Genomic DNA, 23,373 nt, shown 5'->3' with positions numbered 1-23,373 from the left:
TGGATGAATGGATGGGTGGGTAGATGGATGGATGGATGGATGGATGGGTGGGTGGGTGGATGGATGGATGGGTGGGTGGATGGATGGATAGATGGATGAATGTGTGGGTGGGTGGGTGGATAGATGGATGGGTGGGTGGGTGGGTGGATTGATGGTTGGATGGATGGATGGATGGTTGGGTGGGTGGATGGATGGTTGGGTGGATGGATGGATGAATGGATGGGTGGGTAGATGGATGGATGGATGGATGGATGGGTGGATGGATGGATGGATGGATGGGTGGGTGGTTGGGTGGATGGGTGGATGAATGGATGGGTGGGTAGATGGATGGATGGATGGATGGATGGATGGATGGATGGATGGATGGATGGATGGATGGATGGATGGATGGGTGGGTGGTTGGATGGATGGATGGATGGATGGATGGGTGGGTGGGTGGGTGGATGGATGGGTGGGTGGTTGGATGGATGGATGGATGGATGGATTGATGGTTGGATGGATGGATGGATGGATGGATGGATGGATGGGTGGGTGGTTGGATGGATGGATGGATGGATTGATGGTTGGATGGGTGGATGGATGGATGGATGGATGAATGGATGGGTGGGTGGGTGGATGGATGGTTGGATGGATGGGTGGGTGGATGGATGGATGGATGAATGGATGGGTGGGTGGGTGGATGGATGGATGGTTGGATGGATGGATTGATGGTTGGGTGGGTGGGCGGAGGGAGGGAGGGATAGAAAGATCAATGGATTGATACATGTAGGTAGATGAATAGATAGATGGAGGGAGGGAAGGGTCTGAAAAGAAGATGTCATGTATGCTTTCATGGACACAGTCAGAGATGATTGAAAAAAAAAGAGGTAGGAAGGAAGGAATAAACGGGGGGGGGGGGGGTCTACCTCAGCCCGCGATCTCGGCTCACATGCATCATACTACATGTATATAGAGTACTTACGACTTGTGCGCATGTGATGACAGATACATTGTCTGTATGAAGAGTGAATTACAGTTGTTAGAGAGGTGTTTGGATCAGAGAATACAAATCTCCAACAGCATACACAAAGCCAGGGCAGGAGAAGTGAATCTCAAGTGCGAGAAATCATGAAAATTGCCTTTTTGGGGGGTCAGAGACCTGCAAAAAAGGGTAGTAAATTCCCTGGGATACTAACATATTTCTTGTCATACATTGCCTCTATGTAGGAAGAGGAAGATTATGAGAAGGAGCTCGAGAAGCACTTCAGTATGATGCGAGTTTGGAAGCTCAACACCCCTGAATGTTGCTTCATCTTCTTGGGTTGTATCGGTGCTGCAATCAACGGGGGTGTCCAACCGGGATTCGCTGTGGTCTTCAGTAAGATCCTTGGGGTAAGAGCCACCTCCTCCTACTCTGTATCTGCTATGGGCAGTTTTATAAAATAAACTTCTTGTACGTCTGACCCCCCATTTTTCTCCATATTTGTTTCACTTTGTGAGGAGTCATCATTTGAGAGCAGTAAATAATTTTATAAGGTCTAACTCGAAAATAGACACCAATGATTTAAGGAAGGGGGGTCGGACGTACATATTTTATGGACCTGCTCCTTTGTATTTTCTCTTTATCCTCTTTCTCCTCCCTCCTCTTCTCCTTTTTGTCCTACTTTTGTATTGTCTTCCTCTTTCCTGTTCACCCTTCTCTTCTCTTTTATTTCTGTTAATCCTGAATTCCCCTCCTTCTCAAGACCAATTATTCCTCTTTACCTTCCCAATTTTCTTCATCTTTCCATCCTCCCTCTTCCTCCTCTGCCTCATTCTTTCCCTCCCGTCCTCATCTTACATTCTTCCTCTCCCCTGGCCTCGCCCCTCTTCATCCCTTTTCTCTCCCTCTCTTCCGCCTCTCCCTCCCTTTCCCTCCACCCCCTTTTTTTCTTCCCCCTCCTCTCTCCCTCCCCCCGTCCCTCCCTCCCTCCTCAACTATTTACTATACTTTTTACTATTCTTCATTTTGTTCTTCCCCTCTACTCCCTTATCGCATCCTCCTCTCTATTATTATATTATTATTGTTGGCGCGTCATGGTCTAGTGGTTCTGACACTCGCCTTTCCAACAGAGGGTCATGGGTTCAAATCCTAGCCGTAGCGTGTTTTTCTTCAGCAAGAAATTTATCCACACTGTGCTGCACTCGACCCAGGTGAGGTGAATGGGTACCCGGCAGGATTAATTCCTTGCATGCACTGAGCGCCAGTGGTGGTAGCTCGAGCGAAAGCCGGGGTAATGATAGCAAGCGCTTTGTATCCTTAGGCAAGAAGCGCTATATAAATGCAGCTGTTATTATTATTCTCCTTCATTCTTCCTCATCCCCTTCCCCGCATCATTCTCTCTCTTCTACCTTTTCTTCCTTCCTTCCACCTGCTTGCTCCTCAGCCAAATATTACCTTCAATTCCATTCATTTAATTCCATGCATTTATTTCATTTAAGGCTTACAGTATCCAAGACCGAGCTGCCTTGTTCGATGAAGTGACCATATACTGTATTCTCTTTGCTGTTCTTGGTGTTGCTGCATTATTAGCTAGTATCATACAGGTGAGAAGTAGGGCCAGGGTTGGTGCTGGGGAGGGGGGGGGGCAAGGAGGGGGGTGGAGGGAAAGGAAGAGAGGGGGGGGGGTGAGAAAGGGGGTGAAGAGGGGTGAGGTCATGTAGCAACATAAAAATATAAAGATAACAAGTATGACATGGTATGTACATGTAGACTGGTCGGTAAATTGCGAATTCCTCCCCCTTAATTTTGATAGATTAATGCCATTCCTTCTATCAATATTTCGTCTAAGAACCATTTGATCCAATCATCACCTCGTCTAATCACCAGTTCATCTATGAACAATTTCGTCTCATAACCAGTTGGTCTATTTGTTTTATTTTCATTCATCTTGCCCAATTAACACTTAGTCTAATTAGACCAAATGGTATATGGACTAAATGGCTATTGGACCAACTGGTTATTCGTCGAAATGTGAGTGGAGAAATGGCAATTAGACCATGTGGATATTGGACGAACTGATGGTAGACCAAATGATAGACGAGTTGGCAATTGGACGAATAGGCATTGGACCAAATGAAAATAAACCGACTGGTCATTGCAACATCCTGCCTGTTATGTTCTACCTGTATATTTTGCATTAACACTGATTGATATTTCCGTTGATATGGATAATCATTTTCCTTTGCTGAGGTTCATAAGTTTGGTTTTGCATGACGTGGATATGTTTTTTTTTTCTTTGTAGGGTATTGGATTTGCCAAATCTGGAGGTGAACTTACACTGAGGCTTCGCAGCATGATGTTTAGAGCTCTACTCAGACAGGTGAGCTTGAAAGATCTCTTCCTGCTCCTCATCATCACCATCATCACCATCATCATCAGCACCATCATCATTACCATCATTATCATCCCCATCCTCACAATAATGAACCTAACAAGCATTGTCATCGTCATTGGCATCGTAATCACCACTAACTCCACAATCATCGTCATCCCGACAATCATCAACATCCTCACAATCATCAACAGCCCAATCATCATTAAATGTCATCATTTTCATCATTATTATCATGATCATCATCATAATCATCTTCATCATCATTATCATGTCGTCATTTCAATGTCCTTTTTATTTTCTGAAGTATCTGTTCATCAATTCTTATTTGTTTCATAATTTACAACTTTCTTTTATAGAACGTTGCCTTCTTCGATGACAAGAGGAACGGAACGGGTGCATTGACAACCAAATTGGCCACAGATGTCTCTCTCATTCAAGGAGTAAGTACATACCCACCAACCATTAAGATTTACCAGATGTATTAAGATTATTTTTTTGTTCTCAATAGCAAAATAAAAGCAAAAATCAGATTTGTAGTGTACTAGCAGTATTTTAATGTATAATTCCCCCGAAATAAGAGTCTATCTTTGTTTCGGTAAGATTTCTTATTTTGAGAAGTTGGCACAACAGTGTAATTTCCTGTAAAGAATAAAAAAATTGGATGTATTAAGATTTTTTTTGTCTATAATAGCAAAATAAAAGCAAAACTCAGATTTCTAATGTACCCGCAGTATTTTAGTGTATAATTCCCCCAAAATAAGATTTTATCTTTGTTTCAGTATGTAATTTCCTGTAAAGAATAAAAAAAATCAGATGTATTATGATTTTTTTGTCTATAATAGCAAAATAAAAGCAAAACTCAGATTTCTAAATGTACCCGCAGTATTTTAGTGTATAATTCCCCCCGATAAGATTCTATCTTTTTTTCGATAACATTTCTTATTTTAAAAAAGTTGGCACAATGTCAGTGTAATTGTCTCTAAAGAATAAAAAGAAAGTGTGTCTATCAGTTAGATCAAGTTTTGACCAGCCACATCTTGGAGCAGGATCAATGTTATTTTCTGGAAATTTTGCCTGGGAGAAGGAAACAAGTTGTAAAATGCAGATATTATTAATTCAATATCGCACTTAGTTCCTTTTGTAAAAACGAGGCTTGATTGCTGCTTTATGGAATACATGTGTTTTTGTGCCAAACTGGGGAGTTTAACCTGGTAAGAGTTGGGATATTAGAATATTTTTTTTTGATCTTCAATAGGTTACTGGTTTACGACTTGGCATGCTTTTTGAGGTGTTCTGCAACATCGGCGTCGGCATCGTCATCTCGTTCGTCTACAGCTGGCAGATTGCGTGCCTCCTTCTCTTCGCCTTTCTGCCGATCCTGTCACTGGCTGGAATGATTGGCTGGAAGATCCTCCAAGGGAACTCAATCGGTACAGCCGGTAGCCAGGCTGAGGTTGGCAAGGTAAGTGATAGTCTGTGGCTTAGAGTAATTCCATGGAAACTGCCAGTATCAGGATAATCTTCTACGTAGCGTAGTGCCATCGGTTACTGCTAGTAGCCAGGCTGAAGTTGGCAAGATAAGGTATAATTCTTGGCTTAGAGTAGCCAGGCTGAGGATGGCAAGGTACTAATCTGTGGCTTAGGGGAATACCATGGGTCCATCCAGTATCAGAATAATCTTCTACATAGCGTAGTGCCATCGGTTATAGCTAGTAGCCAGGCTGAAGTTAGCAAGTTAATACCTTGGTCACATTTGCTCTACGGCGGTCGTACGGCGAGTCGAAAACGGCCGTTATAACAATTTTTTTGTACCAGCTACCTGTAGGTGGTTTGAATAAAAATGAATAAAACGGCTGTGTTCGACTCGCCGTACGGCCGCCGTAGAGCAAATGTGACTGAGGTATAAGGGATAATTCTTGGCTTAGAGTAGACAGGCTGAGGATGACAAGGTACTAATCTGTGGCTTAGGGGAATAATCAGGATAAGGATAATCTTCTACATAGCGTAGTGCTATCGGTTACAGACAGTAGCCAGGCTGAAGTTGGCAAGGTGAAGGCTAGTCTGTGCTGCTGTACTTTGGCAAAAGGAAGCAAGTTACAAAAGTATTGTTATAAATGAGCAATGTGTTTTCGTCATTTACATAGGCATCAATGCAATTTAACAGCCTAGTTTCTTCAATATTTTTCCATAGAACGATCATTTCTTCCCCCAAATTTTGCCTGAACGTGCAACATACAAAGGGTGTTTCAGAATCAACAATAACTCAAATTTGACTGATGTGTCACTTGCTTCCTTTTGCCAAAGTTGGGCAGCGTGGCTTAGGGTAATTCCATAGATACATCCAGTATCAGTAGCGCCATCGGCTACAGCCAGTAGCCAGGCTGAGGATGGCAAGGTACATGTATTAATCTGTGGCTTAGGGTAATACCATGGGTACATCCAGTATCAGGATCATCTTCTACATGTACGTAGCGTAGAGCCATCGGTTACAGCCAGTAGCCAGGCTGAAGTTGGCAAGGTAAGGTATAATTCTTGGCTTAGAGTAGCCAGGCTGAGGATGGCAAGGTACTGATCTGTGGCTTAGGGAATACCATGGGTACATTGTACATCCAGTATCAGGATAATCTTTTACGTAGCGTAGCGCCATTGGTTACAGGCAGTAGCCAGGCTGAAGTTGGCAAGGTAAAGGGATAGTCTGTGCTGCTGTACTGTGGCAAAAGGAAGCAAGTTACAAAAGTATCATTTGTTGTAAATGAGCAATGTGTGTTCGTCATTTACATAGGCATCAATGCAATTTAATAGCCTAGTTTCTTCAATATTTATTCCATAGAACGATCGTTTCTTCCCCAAATTTTGCCTGAACGTGCAACATACAGAGGGTGTTTCAGAAACAACAATAACTGAAATTTGACTGATGTGTCACTTGCTTCCTTTTGCCAAAGTTGGGCAGCGTGGCTTAGGGTAATTCCATAGATACATCCAGTATCAGTAGCGCCATCGGCTACAGCCAGTAGCCAGGCTGAGGATGGCAAGGTACATGTATTAATCTGTGGCTTAGGGTAATATCATGGGTACAGTACATCCAGTATCGGGATAATCTTTTACGTAGCGTAGAGCCATCGGTTACAGCCAGTAGCCAGGCTGAAGTTGGCAAAGTGAGGGCCTAATCCTTGGCTTTAATAGTGTAGCTCCATCGGTACAGCCAGTAGCCAGACTGAGGTTAACAATATAGGGAATTATTCGTGGTGTACAGTCAATCCATATAAGAGCTGTGGTCATAACTGAAAGAGTCCATATGCATATTCATTTTGACAGAATAAATCTGTTGTTAATGCACCCTTTTTTTGCATTTGTTTTATGCATGTTTTGTGCTTATCCCTCTCATATTAAGAGCGCAAACAATTATTTCATGAGAAAGTCTTTAAAAATCAAAGTTAATTGTCACCATATTTTCATAGATCTATATCTGATACATTGAAATAAACTTATCTTTGTGAAATAATGAAATATTAGCTGGAATACTGATAATTCTGATGACCACTTATACAAAAAAGCATATGTGGGACAATGTATTAATATTGTTTGGATAAATACCTGATATATTATAGAATTGCGTGCCAGCTCATTTCTCAGCAATTACACATCTTTTTTTCCAGCACCATTTGCCACATTTTTGTTATTTATACATACAGTACTTTTGAGGTCATTTTATTGGATTCTATTTGAACTCATTTGGAGATCGTTACCACAACTGCTATTAATCTTTAATATGTAAAGTTACTATTCTTTATTTTTATTTTTTTCTTAGCTTGTCTCCGAGAGTATTGAGAACATACGAACGGTTCAGTCACTGAATCGAGGGCAAACCTTCCATGAGAAATACTGTGAACTTCAGAAGACCCCTTACAGGTAAGTCAACATGAATCATACTTGCCAACTAATGAACTAACACAGTTCAATAGCCAAGTCTAAACCCTTAATAAATACATGTAACAGGGAGGGAAATGATATTTATTTTTAGGGGCTATTTTACATTTTCACAGGGGCGTTTGCTGACTTTTTTGGGCTATTACTTTCATTTCAAATATTAAATGCAAATAATGTTACTCTGATGCATGCAGAATAATGAATTTCTAGATATTCTTGAATGATGTATGCGCTATTTGGCAGATTTTGGGGCGACTTGAAAAATAAGTTACCCCAAAACATTCAATTTGGGGGATTTTAGGGGTGATTTGAAAAGTCATGAGGGGAAATCGCTCATCACCCTCGTGCATTTCTTATCCTGATATGTAAATCAACTGGTCTTAACCTTAGATAAATAAATCAAATTGTCAGTACCGTATTATGATTAGAATGATCAGTCAAGTATGTCACTGAAAATTTCTTCACAATTGGATAGAAAAATTATCAAGTTTACAACATTTTAAGTCCTGTGTGTTTTTACAAAGTACTGGTTTGCTATAAACGGCATCAATGGCATCACTTATTATTCCACTAGTTTCCATTTGTTGATTATTTTGATCGCAATTTGCGCGAAAATGACTCCACCTTTTCGAGTGAGGCATTTCATCAACATCTGCTATCTGGCAAGTCACTTTTAGTAGTTTTTAATGGCTGACAAGCTCTGGTGCTGACTGTTGTTAGTTTTACTTTAATAAAACATTCCCCAAAATAGTTATATGGTACTCGAGAGAGTGAATTTATACATTGGTAAAAGTGTGTTGCCATGAATACTATCAAATAAAAACAAGTGCATTGACCTGCCTACTACATGCATCAAATACCAAATTGCATACAATTTTTTGTCTTCTCTATAGACAAGGTATCAAGGGAGCTTTTGCAGCCGGTCTAGCTTTTGGCTTCTCTCAGGCAACCATCTTCTTTGCCTACTCTGCTACATTCCGCCTTGGTGCCTACCTCGTTGAGACCGGAGAGATTTCGTTCACTGATGTATTCCTGTAAGTAGCCTCTTACGGTAAATTGCCAATAGGTCTTCACCTGTCACATCGTTCCGTGCAAGCCTTGCGTGTTACTTGCGGGTCGCCCGCAGGTTGCCCGCATTATTATCTCGCACGCATCTCACACGCAGTTGCCCGCAGAAGCGCACGCAAGTCTTATTTGCACGCAGAAAAACTTTGAGCATATTCAAAACTTTGTTGCAGGTGAGTTGCGGGCAATCACCCGCAACTCACGCGCGAGGCTTGCACGGAACGATGTGACAGGTCCTTTAGTTTCTGTTCTGTCTTAATACTCTAGGAAAAATCCCACTCGGTGTAGAACTAGTTCATCTTCTATCCATTCGGTCTAATTCCATTTAGCCCACTTACCTTTGATCTACTTTTTAGTCAGATCATAACCATTTTGTCTTATATCTACTTGGTCTGAAAATGCTTAGTCTATATGGTTGCCAGCTATTAAGAAAAAGTCATAATTGTTATGATTTTTATGTCAAATTATGCCATTATGCGTTTGACCTTAATTATTACTCTTTTGAGGGCAAATAGTATGTTAATATTTAATACTATAAAATAATACATTGGGCAGTGGTGAACTAGTCTGAAGGCGGCAAAAAATGCTCATTATTTGCATGATTGTGTATCTTTGTTTACATCGCTTTGATGTTATCATCACATGGGCAATTCCATAGGTTGGTGGACATGAGCTCAATGTGTCTTTGTACATATAGCCCATCTGAACCGTAACGTGAGTAACGACTTTATCTGCACCCCTAGTTCTTTATTTTTTGGAATTATATACAAATTTGTCTCCCTAATATACTTCTTTGAAATGGATATAATCAACTTTCATAAAAGCCTTGTATGAGGACACTTTTCACTTATGTCCACTTTTCATTTTATGCATGTCCAAATCATGTAACATGAGTAACCGACACATTTCAAAGATTTGCCAGGAGCATAATGAAATTTCCCAAGTTTTGTTTTTATACAAAGGAAAGTCAGACTGCGTACTATGTTGTGATAAAGAGATGTTTAGTTCCTATCAATAATAATGGAGTTACAGCTCCAAGTATGAGTAAAGGTGTCTCCAAATGTAACGTGGGTAACCGTGGAATGGCCCACATGCTTGAATACTGACTCGGCCTCATGGTTTTTTCCTCTTGGATTTATGATAAATCCAATCCATAATTTATTGTTCGAAATAGACATGAAATGAAATACTCAGAAAATTTGCTTTGCCCAATTGATCGTGGGCCCGGCAGCCGCTGTGCAGCGCCAGATCGACGAGGCTCTATCCCTTTAATCGTTGAACGCCAAACAGGGTAGCAGCAACTCCCATCTTTTAACGTCTTTTGGTCTGACGCGGCCAGGGTTTGAACCCCCAACCTCCCGGTTGTGAGACGGACGCTCTACCAACTGAGCCAACACACCGGTTCATTTATGATGGATTTACGCCAAAGAGAGAGTACCAGAGATGATTCTGAATCTGAGCCTTCAACGAAAGAGGATCCATTTCTCTTTAAGGAATCTGTTCTTTATGTTACCTCTTCAAAGAAATTGATAATACTGCGTGGTGCATATGAAATTATGACTTTTGAGCTTCTGGATTACTACTCTTTACTTCTAAAGGTTGGCAGCTCTGAATAGGAAGACAATGTGGGAAGTAGACTATCAAAGGACAAGTCCACTCCAACAAAAAGTTGATTTGAATAAAAAGAGAAAAACCCAACAAACATATCAGTGAAAATTTCATCAAAATAGGATGTAAAATAAGAAAGTTATGACATTTTAAAGTTTCGCTTAATTTCACAAAACAGTTATATGCACATCCTGGTCTGTATGCAAGTGAGGAGACCGATGACGTCATCCACTCACTATTTCTTTTGTATCTTATTTTATGAAATATGAAATATTCTAATTTTCTCCTCATTGCCAAGTGAAACAACTATTAATTCCAACCTGAGCATGTGGAATTAGCATTGTTTAATACTACATCGTTCAGTCAAGTTGGTCCTTAATTATCAAATTTTTAAAAATGAAATATTGTATAATTCAAACAATAAAAAAACAAAAGATATAGTAAGTGAGGGACATCATCGACTATCTCATTTGCATGTCACTCAGTTATGCATATCGAAAATTTAAAATGTCATAACTTTCTTATTTTACATCCGATTTTGATGAAATTTTCAGTGTTGTCCTAGTTTGATTTTTCTTTATTTATTCACATCACCATTTTCTGGGGTGGACTTGACCTTTAAACTGGGCATTAGACTAAATGATAATTGGACTAAGTTGGTATTAGACCAAGTGTAGTGCAGACTGAATGGCAATCAGACAAAATAGGTTCAACACCTGTGGTATTAGACTGTAATAAGTCGGTATAAGAACAAGATTGCTGCAGACTAAATGGCATTTAGACCAAATTGATTGTAGACCAAATGGCCCGTATTCTGAAGTCGGGTTTAACTTAAACTCAGGATTAAAGTTGTGGTTTAAGTATGGATAGCCAATTGTAACATAAATCACTAACAGTAGAGATATCATACTTCAGCTCATTTGGCTCTCAAATCATTCATAATTGTCTAGGAAGTATAAAAAGATTATTGTCTTCACCATCGATGAATCAGGAAACAGCACAGTAAACATACAAAAAATACAACTTAATAAAAAAAAATTGATACTTTTGGCTTTCCATACTTAAACCACAACTTTAAACCTGAGTTTAAGTTAAACCCGACTTCAGAATACGGGCCAATGGGTTTAGTCCATGTGGTATTAGAGTTTCTGAATATGAATCTTCTCTCGCATTTTCTTGATATATTTTGGTGATTCGAGAATGTCAGTTATGACTTGAATGAGAAGGAAACATGGGGGAAATCATCCTTAATGAAAATAACATAGAAGCAATTTTTATCACTTTCATCAAACTTGGTCAAAAAAATAGGTTATAAACGTTAGAAAAGACTAAATTTGCTGTCCATGGCAATGTTTAAAGTCCGTAGTCTCTTCATAATATGTTGGTTTTTTAACGAAAAAATCAAATATTTTTCTCCTTATCTTTTTAAGGTGCAGCTTGTCCCCCTCTTAACCCAAAGTTGGCATAAAAAAAAACTTGATGAGAGTAAACCAATTTCTTTTATCACACCTCTGTCAAATGTCCGTTATGGTGATACCACTAACTCTTTCTCTCTCCAACCAACTTGCTCTAGGTCATTCTCTGCCCTGATGTTTGGTGCCTTTGGGCTAGGTCGGGCTGCAGGATCTGTACCGGATTTCTCCAAGGCTAAAGTGGCTACGGGAGAACTCTTCTATCTGGTGGACCGTAAACCGGAAATTGATACTTTCAGTGATGAGGGAGAAAAGCCGGTACGAGTCTGTTCTCAGGCCATCAGGGAAATCAGGGAAAATTATTTAACTTTTTTCCAGTCAGGGAAAAATCAGGGATTTTTATAAGAAATAGCTCAAATCATGGAAAAATGCCTAAAATAAGGGAAAAATCAGGGAATTTTGATCAGCCCATAAGTCGAAAGCACGGTAGTCAGGCAGACTGTTATATTTTGTTGCATATCAAAACAATATCCATTGAATGACTGGTTATGGTGGTACTAATTAGTTTTGCATTATTGTTTTTATACTGAAAATACATGTAATTCACTGCAACAACTTAGAAAACCTGTGAAACTGGGAATGGGTTTGAATAATTATCAGAATTTTTAAGCTTCATCAGGGAAAAATCAGGGAATTTTGTTTTCTTGAAAAGCTGGAAACCCTGTATACATGTATGTATTGTGAATTATAAAATGGTGATAGGATCTTAATCACATGATTGGCTAAAATCTATCACATGACCAGTCAATAGTTTAGCTTACTGGAACATCTGCTAATGACTGGTACAAATGCAGAGCTGCCAACCAGTACGTTTTTAGCGTTAGCGTATTTAGTACGTCTTTGCAACCAAAATACGACAGTACGTTTGTTCTTTAAAAAATATGATTTTTTTTTTACAAAATCGTAATTTATTGAGAAAAATCATCTCTATATGTCTCTATTTCATAAAACTTACACAAATATGGTTATTGGATCAATGAAATTTCAGGTAACTTGTTTTTTTTTCAATCATTTTGTTAAAACCATGTTTCAATGTGTTTTTTTTTCATCTGCAAGAGCAGTGCGCATTTTAGCTTGCATGCAGCTTGAGCGCGCGCCACGCATTTTATTATGAAATACAGTTTTTTGGGGGAAAAATACAGTTTTCTTTATCACAGAATACAATTTTTCATTCCCAGAGGTTGGCAGGTCTGCTAATGGCTATTTCTATTGACCGGTCATGGTTTTTAGATGAGGATGGTTTATCAGATGACAAGGATCCACCTCACTTTCATATAAAGCAAATAATGCACATCATTTAGCTCGGGCATTAGAATTATATCCCGCACTCGTTAAATTTGAAACAGTGGCCCTATGTACATGGCACGATCAGGGGCCCGTAACACAAAACTTAGCAATGATCGTAGAACATTTTCTACGATTGATTCCATTGACAACAATGTACAATCATTCGTGAAAATCAGGAGTACGATTAATTGCTAACCTTTGTGTTATGGGACCCTGGTGTGAGATACAGGTATAGTGCTCCTATAAAACCCTCAGAATGGCCATTTGCTATTACTATTAAAGATAATTACCAGTTGGGGTAACGATCTCAAAATGAGTTCGAACATAATCCAATAAAATTACCACCCAAGTGTTTATATGTATGAATAAAAAATATGTGCCAAGTGACTCTGGAAGAAAATGCATAATTGCTGCGATATGAGCAAAATAAGCACAGAATTCCATCAAATATCGGGTATTTTTCCGAGCAATATTGATACACTGTTTCACATATGCTTTCCTGTGTTAGTGATCATCAGAATTATTGGTTTTCAGTGAAAATTTCAAGATTTCATTATGGTAATTTTATTTCAATGTACCAGATCTAGATCTATGATAATATTGTGGCAATTAACCTTGATTTTAAAGACTTTCTCATGAAATAATTGTTTGCTGCATCCCCTATTGTGATCCCTACAGGCAAGCTACAGTGGATCAATCAGCCTCAACAACGTCCGGTTCCGCTACCCTACACGTCCCGATGTCCCTGTCCTGAGGGGGCTTTCCGTCTCGGTGAACCCCGGGGAAACCCTGGCTCTGGTGGGCAGCAGCGGGTGCGGGAAGAGTACCACCATACAGCTGGTAGAGAGGTTCTATGATCCTCTCTCAGGTTCTCTTGTAAGTAGATAAGTATTTTTGGCTCTTTTTCATTGGAAAAAATTTGTGGGATGTCTTCGGAAGGCGATGAATTCATGGATCTTTTTGTAAAAAGTGAATGTGGTAGAGGGGCATCTTTCACTCATATCTAGTTGTTCTTTGTTGATGGCATAAAATTATTAAAATCATTGAGAACAAGATGACCTAGAATGTTCTTATGATATTGGTAATGATGATGATGATGATGATGGTGATAGTGATGATGATGATGATGATGATGATGGTGATAGTGATGATGATGATGATGGTGATAGTGATGATGGTGATGATGATGATGATGATGATGATGATGATGATGGTGATGATGGTGATGGTGATGGTGATGGTGATAATGATGATGGTGATGGTGATGATGATGATGGTGATGATGATGATGATGATGATGATGATGATGGTGATGGTGATGGTGATGGTGATGATGATGATGATGATGATGATGATGATGATGATGATGATGATGATGGTGATGGTGATGATGATGATGATGGTGATGGTGATGGTGATAGTGATGATGGTGATGATGATGGTGATGGTGATAGTGATGATGATGGTGATGATGATGATGATGATGATGATGGTGATGGTGATGGTGATGGTGATGATGATGATGGTGATGATGATGATGATGATGGTGATGGTGATGGTTATGATGATGGTGATGATGATGGTGATGGTGATGGTGATGGTGATAGTGATGATGGTGATAGTGACAGTGATGTTCGCAACAATGATGATGATCATCCTCATAATCATCATTATTATCATCGTTGTAGTGAAGGTGATGATGTCGATTATGACATCGATGACGATGATGATGATCATAAAGATGATGATGATTAGGATGATATTATTTGACATACTTGTGCTGTGTTCTTGCGTGGTTATGATAATGATCATGGTATATTGTGATTGTATAAATTCAGATAACTTAATTGTCTCATTACATCAGTGTCATCGATGAATAATACACTTATGACATTGAACATACATGAATTATGAATTTTAAGTCATGTTTCTACCTCTATGTCTTCGAAATTGTGACTTTACTTAGTTATATTTTTAATTTTTCCCAGATGTTTGACTCTCACGAGTCCTCGCTGCTCAACACACGATGGCAGCGTGCCCAGGTCGGTCTGGTGTCCCAAGAACCCGTTCTCTTTGACCTGTCCATCGCAGAGAACATCAAGTATGGCGACAACTCGCGTGAAGTCTCCATGGAAGAGTGCATCGAGGCAGCCAAGAAGTCTAACATCCATGACTTCGTGGATTCGCTCCCCATGGTATGTGTGTAATTGATCATGTCTAACTTTGGTTCTCAGTAAGAAGAACAAACTGCAACATAACCCCAGAAGGCTTTCCCTTTGCAGAAATACTACAAACTGAAATTCGACCATTCTGACCAAAACCTCTGTTGATGTTAGCCTACTGAAAATCACGCAGTAAGAGTTTTGTGAGTTTTCATCTTTTGCCATGCTTGGTCACATATGTTGACTGTATCATTGCATATTCAATTGTAATACTAAGTACCGTACATTCCGTCCCCATCAAAAACAGAAATTTGAAACCAACTTTGGATCTTAGTGCACACAGCTAAGTGTTTGTATGTCCTTGGGCCAGTTTCATAAAAACTTACAACTATTGTAAATTTGCCCAATATTGTAACTTCCATAGAAACCTTGATTGTGATTGGGTGCTGAGCTCTGTTACCATGGTAATTGCTATGAAGTTACCACAAACTATTTATGTGAAACGGGCCTGTACATGCATTGAATGGACCATTTCATATTCACTTCTCTTCCTTGCTCTCCCTCCTCCCCATTTAACAGAAATACGACACCAACGTTGGGTCAAAGGGCACCCAGCTCTCTGGGGGTCAGAAGCAGAGGATTGCCATAGCGAGGGCGCTGGTCAGGAACCCCAAGGTTCTGCTGCTGGACGAAGCTACATCGGCCTTGGACACTGAGAGCGAAAGGGTAAGTGACCATTGAAACAGTCGTTCACATCAAAATCAAATCGACTTTAGTCCTTAAATCCAATAGTTACAGATCTGTGAGCCCTTTTATGTGTATTATTCAAAATTCTCATTCATATTCTCTTTATTTGTATCCGAATTTTTTTGCATAAACATAATGGCCTGTATTCTCTAAAGAGGTTTCAAGTGTATCATGGTACATGGTATATGCAGATTTCTTGTATTATCCCGCTTCCCTTTAAGTGCCGTTTGCCAAAAGTGCACATTTAATTGGAGTTTTCTTTGTGTATGCCATGAAATAAGCAAAATTGATGTACAGAAATCTGCGTAGTCCATAATTTTGTACCATGGTGCAATTGACGCCTCTTTTGAGATAACGGGCCAAACAGTTGCTGTCGATATATACATGTAAGAAAAAAAAAGTGTGATTATAGATATATGAAGAAAAGAAAGAAAACAAACAAGTCAACAAGGACCAAAGACCCGTCCGGGCTGATACCCTATTGTCTGCACTGTTACAACAAGACATTATGATGATAAAATTTATTATTACATGTACCTGAGTGAAGCATTCTGGAGACAAGATGTTAACGCATATTTTGTCTTTCTGATCAATTAACTCAACATGAAATACATCACAATGGCCCATCCAGGGTTCAGCTTTATGACTAGGGACCATAATATTCATACACCCCTCCTCCGCAAAATTGTCATTTTCTTGCAGCGCCTATGTAGTAAATTATCGGTCCATATCCATGTTCCCATGCGCGCACCATGCTTGATGTGCGCCTGCACTGTGTACACTTAATATAACAAGGCTCGGCAATACAAGACTACTTGGGAAATGTATATGGTACAGTATCTCCATCAAAGCTAGTCAGTATCGTATGAATATTTCTTCGTTCGTAGGTTGTCCAAGATGCTTTGGACGAAGCCAAGAAGGGCCGGACGTGCATCACCATCGCCCATCGTCTCTCCACCATCCACAACGCCGAGAAGATCGCCGTCATCCGGGAGGGGAAGCTGGCCGAGTTTGGCAAGCACGAGGAGCTGATGGCCATGAAGATGCAGTACTATTCGCTCTACACGGCCCAGTCCCTGCAGCAGTGAGCCCCACACATTGCTTGGGGAGAAGAATCAAGTTTGTTTGCGGAATTATCCCCAGGGCTCTGTAACACAAAGGTTTGCAATGAATTGCAAATATGAAAGAACCGCACAGATTGGTCCCCAGTCAGTATTTTAAACAGAGTGCTCATGCAACAATGGTCTTGATTGGTCATTGGTATTTAGCGATCGATTGCAAACCTTGGTGTTACGGAGCCCTGGTCTACCTGCCATTCTGTCTTTCCCCACTTGGTGTAATCCTAAACCATCCGGTTCTTGAGATCGGTCTAGACCAAGTGAGAATTAACCGAATCAACTGATTTGCTTAATTGCCTCTTGGCCTACACCCACTTTGTCCACCTTACATTTGGTCTCATTCCACATGGTCCAATCCTGCTTAGACCCACTCAGTCCTTGAGACATTGAATTATTGGCTCATTTGCTTCATTGCCACTTGGTCTACCCCCACTTTGTCTACTTGCCATGTGGTCTCTTCCCAAATGGTCAAATCCTAGTTTGTCTACGAACCGTTGTCTACTGAAGCATTTGGTCATATTGCCACCTAGCCCATGTCCCTTTGTGACTTTATTTCCAATAAGGATATGCACCTTTCATCCAATATCCACTTGATCAAACAATGCTTTGCATCTATTTATTGGTTGACTGATCATGAAACAAATTTTTACAAAGTGGAAAAGAGTAAAGCATTTTCTGTGCATTTAATCTACCCTTGGTCATGTAGATGAAAAGCTAGTGTTGAAAGATGTGTATGGAATGGTATAGAGTAGATTACATTTCTTCATGCACATTTATCTATTAACACTTTTCACATATAAGTTATCACGCAGTACTTACTACATGTAGTTATCATTTGTGCTCTTGTGTATTATCTCTGTCCCTGTTAATCACTGTTAATCTGTAGGCTGACTTTTGTAGTGGTTTATGACATATTTTGCATAGATATTTGAAAAATATATATATATGTTTATTCTTTAATGTGCAAAGCACTGCTGCACATGAAAGCACGACTAAAATCTAAACATACTGAATATGGTTAACCCATGAATTATTAAGTCAAGTGCAGCAAGGGGATCTGGACCAATTTTCAACAATTTTAAAAGACTACTGAAACTTTGAACAATATGTTTTCTCAACTACTCTCTTACAGGTAACCAGCTACATGTTGAGAATATATGTATTAAATAAATAAATAAAAAAAAACATTCCTGATGCCAAGATGGGATGAAATATGAGTGATCTTGCTTTATTAACGAGTAACCTGTTTATAAATGAATGAATGTGGACTTGCTTTTTTTCACATCCATAAAATGATGATATGTCCAGCTGATTGTTATTCATTCAACCAGAAGTCTATCAATTGAAAACCAAGCTCTTATACATTCAAAACCATAAAACCAAATTCCTCTACCTCCTTGTGTTAGCATGTCTTTAAGTCAAAGAAATGTATACACAATGTATGTACTTATGTAATAGTCTAAAGGCTGTGCATGTATATTTGTCCATATAACACTTATATTTTTATATCTGCAAGTATTTATCAATGTGTGCCAACTTTATGAGCTGCAAATGGTTATCGGCTTAACGAAGGAAGTAGGAATGCACATATATTTTTTCTCTATCGTTCATGTATTTGTACATTTTTTTGGTTGGTTCTACACATGTTTATGCTGCCTGGTATTATCATTTCTGACTCGCTCATCAAGAGTTGTGTTTGTTTCTAAAAGTTGCGACTGATTTAAACTGTGCTAAAAGTCGTGGTTGATTTTAATCAGTATCAAAGTTGCACTTGCGTCAAAACCGATCTCAGAGTTGCTATTGTTTTGAAATGGGCTCAAAGTTGCGATTGATTCGAACCAGTATCGTGACTTTCCTGAGCTGAATGGGCAGATTCCATGTGCAAATAGAATTTCCCCCAACAATCGAAACCAGAAAACTGTATTATGGCACTGCATTTCATCTATATACTGCACTTGGTTTTAATGGAATTTTCACCTTTTTTTTTGTATGCAATATCTGTGAGGCTTGATAAAGAAATATTTATTTATATAATAATGATCAGAGACTGGTACCAATAGGCTGATTGGTATGTTGTTTACTCTAAGTTCTTTATTGTTTGTGATGATGTATTCCATGAATATTAAAGGAGAATGAAACTCTTGGAGCAAGTTAGCTTTTGTGAAAGCAGAAAAATCAAAGAATAAGATCAACAAAACTTTGAGAAAAATAGGACTAGCAATAAAAGAGTTATGAGCATTTGAATGTCGAGATCACTAATGCTATGGAGATCCTCCCATTGGCAATGCGACCAAGATCTGTGATGTCACACACGTACAACTCTCCCATTTGGACACTGAAAATATACCCCAAAACATCTCTTTTTGCTCATTCTAATCATATGACAAACGATTCATCAATGATATAATGTTGTGAAACCTCTGTACTTGTCATCTCATAAAGAGAACACCTCACCTTGTGATAGACTCTATAAAAGTGAGAATATAAGTGAAATAAGTACTAAAGTAATGAGGGAGTTGTACGTGTGTGATATCACAGATCTTGGTCGCATTGCCGTTGGGAGGATCTACATGGCACTAGTGATCTCAATATTCGAATGCTCATAACTTTCTTATTATTCATTCAATCTTCCTCAAACTTTCAACAATATGTTTCTTTGATTTTTCTCTTTGATATGGATTCAGCTGGTTTCAAGGGTTTCATTCTCCTTTAAGTATTTTACTTGTTAGCAGTGCTTTCATTTTGTTGTTTGATTTTGGGTGTTTTAAACTACTACCCAGGCCACAATGACCTCTGAATTCTTTACCGATATAATTCCAATAGATTTGTTTAAAAATTGACCATCCAATTCCAGCAGTAGGTAATGGGCTAATCCACTCAGTACTTTATGCACTTATGTCAATAGACTTTAATTCAGGGACTATCCGGTTCCAGTAAGCAATGTGCCAAAACATTTCTATCCATTTTCATTCACAAATCCATTAGCTGCAGTGTTTGTATCTTGTCTAAATTTGGCTGACTAGTAAGAGCTGAAATTGGCTGACACCTGGGGCCTGTTGCATAAAACTTCTTACCTGAGAAAACTCTGGTAAAAACTGAAAACTAAGGTTAGTCTGATTTCTGCCATTGACTTTAACACAGGGCAAAAACTCTGGTAAAAACAACCTGAGTTTTCTCAGGTAAAAAGTTGTATGCAATGGGCCCCTGTAGTTCATCATCTCCTTTGTTTGCCTATCCCGTTGACAATTTCAACAGATGACATTTTTTTTCTTGTGTTCACATTTCCCCACAATGCATGAGTGTTGTTGGCATGCGGGAGCTATAGCTATTTTATTTTCAAAGACTACCTAGAGAATAATTTTCTTGGTATCACATCGCAATTTGCTCCACTTAATTTTGTGATCGCTACACAAAATTTCATTCGTGTGGCAAGTTTTGACATAGAACTATTAAAGAGCATAGTTGAAAGCTTTTCTCTGATAATCATGAATGCTAATCATATTTGAAAAGTAATATATTTCCCTACTACCCATATCCCAGGTTGTACTTGTTCGCAATAATTTTGTTCTTTCAATGTGTAATATACACTTTATTCTTTCATATATCATTCATGATATCAGCACCTTGTCTCATTCACTCTAGCTTTATTTGTTTCTGTGCCTTTTGACTCATTAAGATTTGTGTTTGAAGTGGATGTGTATGTGGCCTTACCTATAGAAATCACAAATGATGATAATTGTCACCGATACCTAGAACTAGACGTTAGAACTAGACGTTGTAAGTTCATGTTTGCAGGAAGAAAGCCTAAAGTCATTCATTCAAAAGCGTGTAGCGTTGTGGCCCAGTGGATTGTCTTCTGAAGTCTTCTGACTTTGAAACAGAGGGTCGTGGGTTTGTAGGGGTTTATATGTACAGAAAAAATAATCTTTCCATGAAATTCTTGGGGTCGAATACAGTTATCGGTAGATGCTGTCAATCATGTAGCTGTTTAACAGTGTTGATTTTGGTTTTAAGGATCATTCATATATGAATATTTACACCTTGATAAAGCTAAAAAAAAATTATATAATTCCATCAAGTTATGGTGCCACGGTGAATTATTTCTTTAACAATATTCATATAATGGTTTCACTTCTTATGTGATTTTTTGTTGTTGTTCAAGTCATGTATTCATATCTTAAAGGGAATATGATATTGTAAATCTTGGTATACAAGAATGATTCTGAATATTGAGTATGAAATCGTAGCCATTCTATCCAGAGGAATGTTTCCTCAAAATCCCTCAGGTAACAATCTGGTTTGACAGTTGCGCCAGAACTTTATTATGATCAGACCAAAGTTTGGAGGGGCGTGTCATTTTGTTTTAACAATGGTTCGACAAGCCGACCGACCATTGCTGGAAGATGCAAATAAAGAATTTAAAAAATCAATCGCGAATCCCAAATTCACTCGGATGATTAGTTGGAAATCAAGTAGTGTTTGAATGTTAGATTTGTGTTTGATTGTAACAGCCAAGTCATTCTGCAATGGGCTCCAGTACCTAACAGATCCACTGTTCGTTTTACATGGTTGAGATTTAAAAGCAGCTTTCTACTTATTTAGTTTAGGTTTTAAGGCCCACATTGTTTCGTGCAAGTCTTGCGGGTGACTATTTTTGCTACCCGCAGGTCACCCACATTGACAGTATCTCGCTAGGTTTCTCACACGCAGTTGCCCACAGAAGCGCACGTGGGTCTGATTTGCACGCAGAAAAGTTTTGAACATGCTCATAACATTTTTGCGGGTTAGTTGCGAGCGATTGCCTGCAATTCACCTGCAAGGCTTGCACGGAACGATGGGACAGGGCCTTAAAAGCAGGCCTTCTCAACCATCAGGGCACTTTATACCTTGATAATTGATTACCAGTGTCCCGTAGCACAGAGATGAACAATTAACCGTGCTCTTGATTTTCATGAATAATTGTACATTGTATTCTATGCAATCAATCGTTGGAAAAAAAAATCTTCTACGATGAGGGCTAAGCTTTGTGTTACGAGCCCCAGTATACAAATAGAAGAATGACGCAAATTCTTCTCTAGGTCAAATTGAGTTGAATATTGGGTTGGAGGCGCGATAGCTCAGTTGGTAGAGTGGGGGTTTCAGATTCCTGTGACCTGGGTTCGATTCCCACTTGGTGCACTAGTGCCCTTTGGTAAGGCATTTGTCTTCATTACCAGGTCCCTCGGAGAGGACCTTAAGCCGTTGGTCCTCTGGCTGCTTGCTTAAAAGCATTCATGCTTTCTTAACAATCAGTGGAAAAAATCAACACCATTTACATGGCATGTACTGTAATACCGTTTCCTGTACATGAGCCCATCTTGTGCGTCATTAATGCTCCGGAATTCCTCTCAAGGGTGCCAGAAATAAATCAGAAACTATAGAAAATCCTCATTGGACGTCTGTGACAAACATAATTTTGCTTTTCTCGATTTACTTAAGGGAACTGTCATGGACTTGCTGTATTCATATGCGCAACTTGTTCAGATGTAGACTGATTTAAAGGTACATGTAGCACTATGTAAGATTGCCAAGATATTCATTCATTCCATACTTGGCTGCACCAAAGATACTAGAATGAGAGTCTTTCACATAGAAATATTTATTTTTCTTTAGAACATCTTAAATTTTTGTTATTCTTTTGTTCAAGCCAAAACATACATTTGTCCATGGTGTTTGCTGTGTCAAAGCCAGTCAGTTAGATGTGTTTGAAGTGTTTGAAATCCCATCCTTATTAGCTATATACATGTAATTGAATATGTGACCAACCGATCCAAAACCATCAATAAGTCGCCAGGGAATTCCCTGTTAATAGCCAAAATACTAAATTGGTCTTCAAACAGCCAAAATTCAATACTTAGTTAGTCTGAAGGAGTATTTTTTCATCTTTATACTGTAAAAATTTTGAGTTGTAAAGTTGAATAGAAAACAAGATACAAGAGTTTCTTTGACACAAGTTTTTGTGGACTGCTTGGAAGTTTCATTGAAATTGCAGTGCGCACACCTCATGCTTGAGTGAACGCAAACTTCAAATGTTGTTTTCTCTTTTATTTTCTGAAGCTCTTGCTTTGTTTTCTCTGCATTCAATCAGGTATTTGAGTCAGTTATTGATCAAGTTTTTGACAAATCATGTATCATTTTAAAGCTTAGGATGAGCAAAATTCATTTTGGGCGACTGGTCACATGATCATGTCAAGGGAGTGCTAATGAAAGTCATATTCAACTTAAATGCTGTGAATCAAGTGCCGATGTAAATAAATATTGTGTATCTATTATGAAGTCTTATTGTTAGCCTGTTTGCCTACATGGACTAAATACTCCCTGTACAAAGTCAATAAGAATCAGAGAATTTACATGTGATATTCACGAGGTCAAAGGTCAAGTCCACCCCCGAATAATGTTGACTTGAATCAATAGAGAAAAATCTAACAAGAGTAACACCGAAAATTTCATCAAAATCGGATGTAAAATGAGAAAGTTATGCCATTTTTTAATTTTCGCTTATTTTTCACAACACAGTAACATGCAGAACTCAGTGATATGTAAATGAAAGAGTCGATGATGTTTATCACTCACTATTTCTTTTTTTTTTTCA

General features: G+C 38.9%; 1 protein-coding gene across 2 annotated transcripts in view; it reads left to right on the top strand.

Moving 5' to 3' along the window:
- The window catches only part of LOC129274806 (ATP-dependent translocase ABCB1-like), a 71,213-nt gene extending 52,267 nt beyond the window's left edge, over positions 1-18,946 (top strand). For both annotated transcript variants that reach the window (XM_064108685.1, XM_064108686.1), the window contains exons 17-28: positions 1,207-1,371; positions 2,461-2,565; positions 3,264-3,341; positions 3,713-3,796; positions 4,612-4,818; positions 7,165-7,265; positions 8,177-8,317; positions 11,530-11,686; positions 13,394-13,591; positions 14,704-14,910; positions 15,457-15,603; positions 16,512-18,946. In XM_064108685.1, the coding sequence (XP_063964755.1) occupies positions 1,207-1,371; positions 2,461-2,565; positions 3,264-3,341; positions 3,713-3,796; positions 4,612-4,818; positions 7,165-7,265; positions 8,177-8,317; positions 11,530-11,686; positions 13,394-13,591; positions 14,704-14,910; positions 15,457-15,603; positions 16,512-16,712 (1,791 nt within the window). In that variant the 3' untranslated portion in view covers positions 16,713-18,946. The remainder of the gene's footprint in view (positions 1-1,206; positions 1,372-2,460; positions 2,566-3,263; positions 3,342-3,712; positions 3,797-4,611; positions 4,819-7,164; positions 7,266-8,176; positions 8,318-11,529; positions 11,687-13,393; positions 13,592-14,703; positions 14,911-15,456; positions 15,604-16,511) is intronic.
- Positions 18,947-23,373: the final 4,427 nt, after the last annotated feature.

The sequence above is a fragment of the Lytechinus pictus genome, chromosome 13, assembly GCF_037042905.1.
Source record: "Lytechinus pictus isolate F3 Inbred chromosome 13, Lp3.0, whole genome shotgun sequence".
Lineage (NCBI taxonomy): Eukaryota > Metazoa > Echinodermata > Echinoidea > Temnopleuroida > Toxopneustidae > Lytechinus > Lytechinus pictus.
The sequence above is the reverse complement of the archived record's forward strand: the minus strand, read 5'-3'. Positions and strand labels throughout refer to the sequence as shown.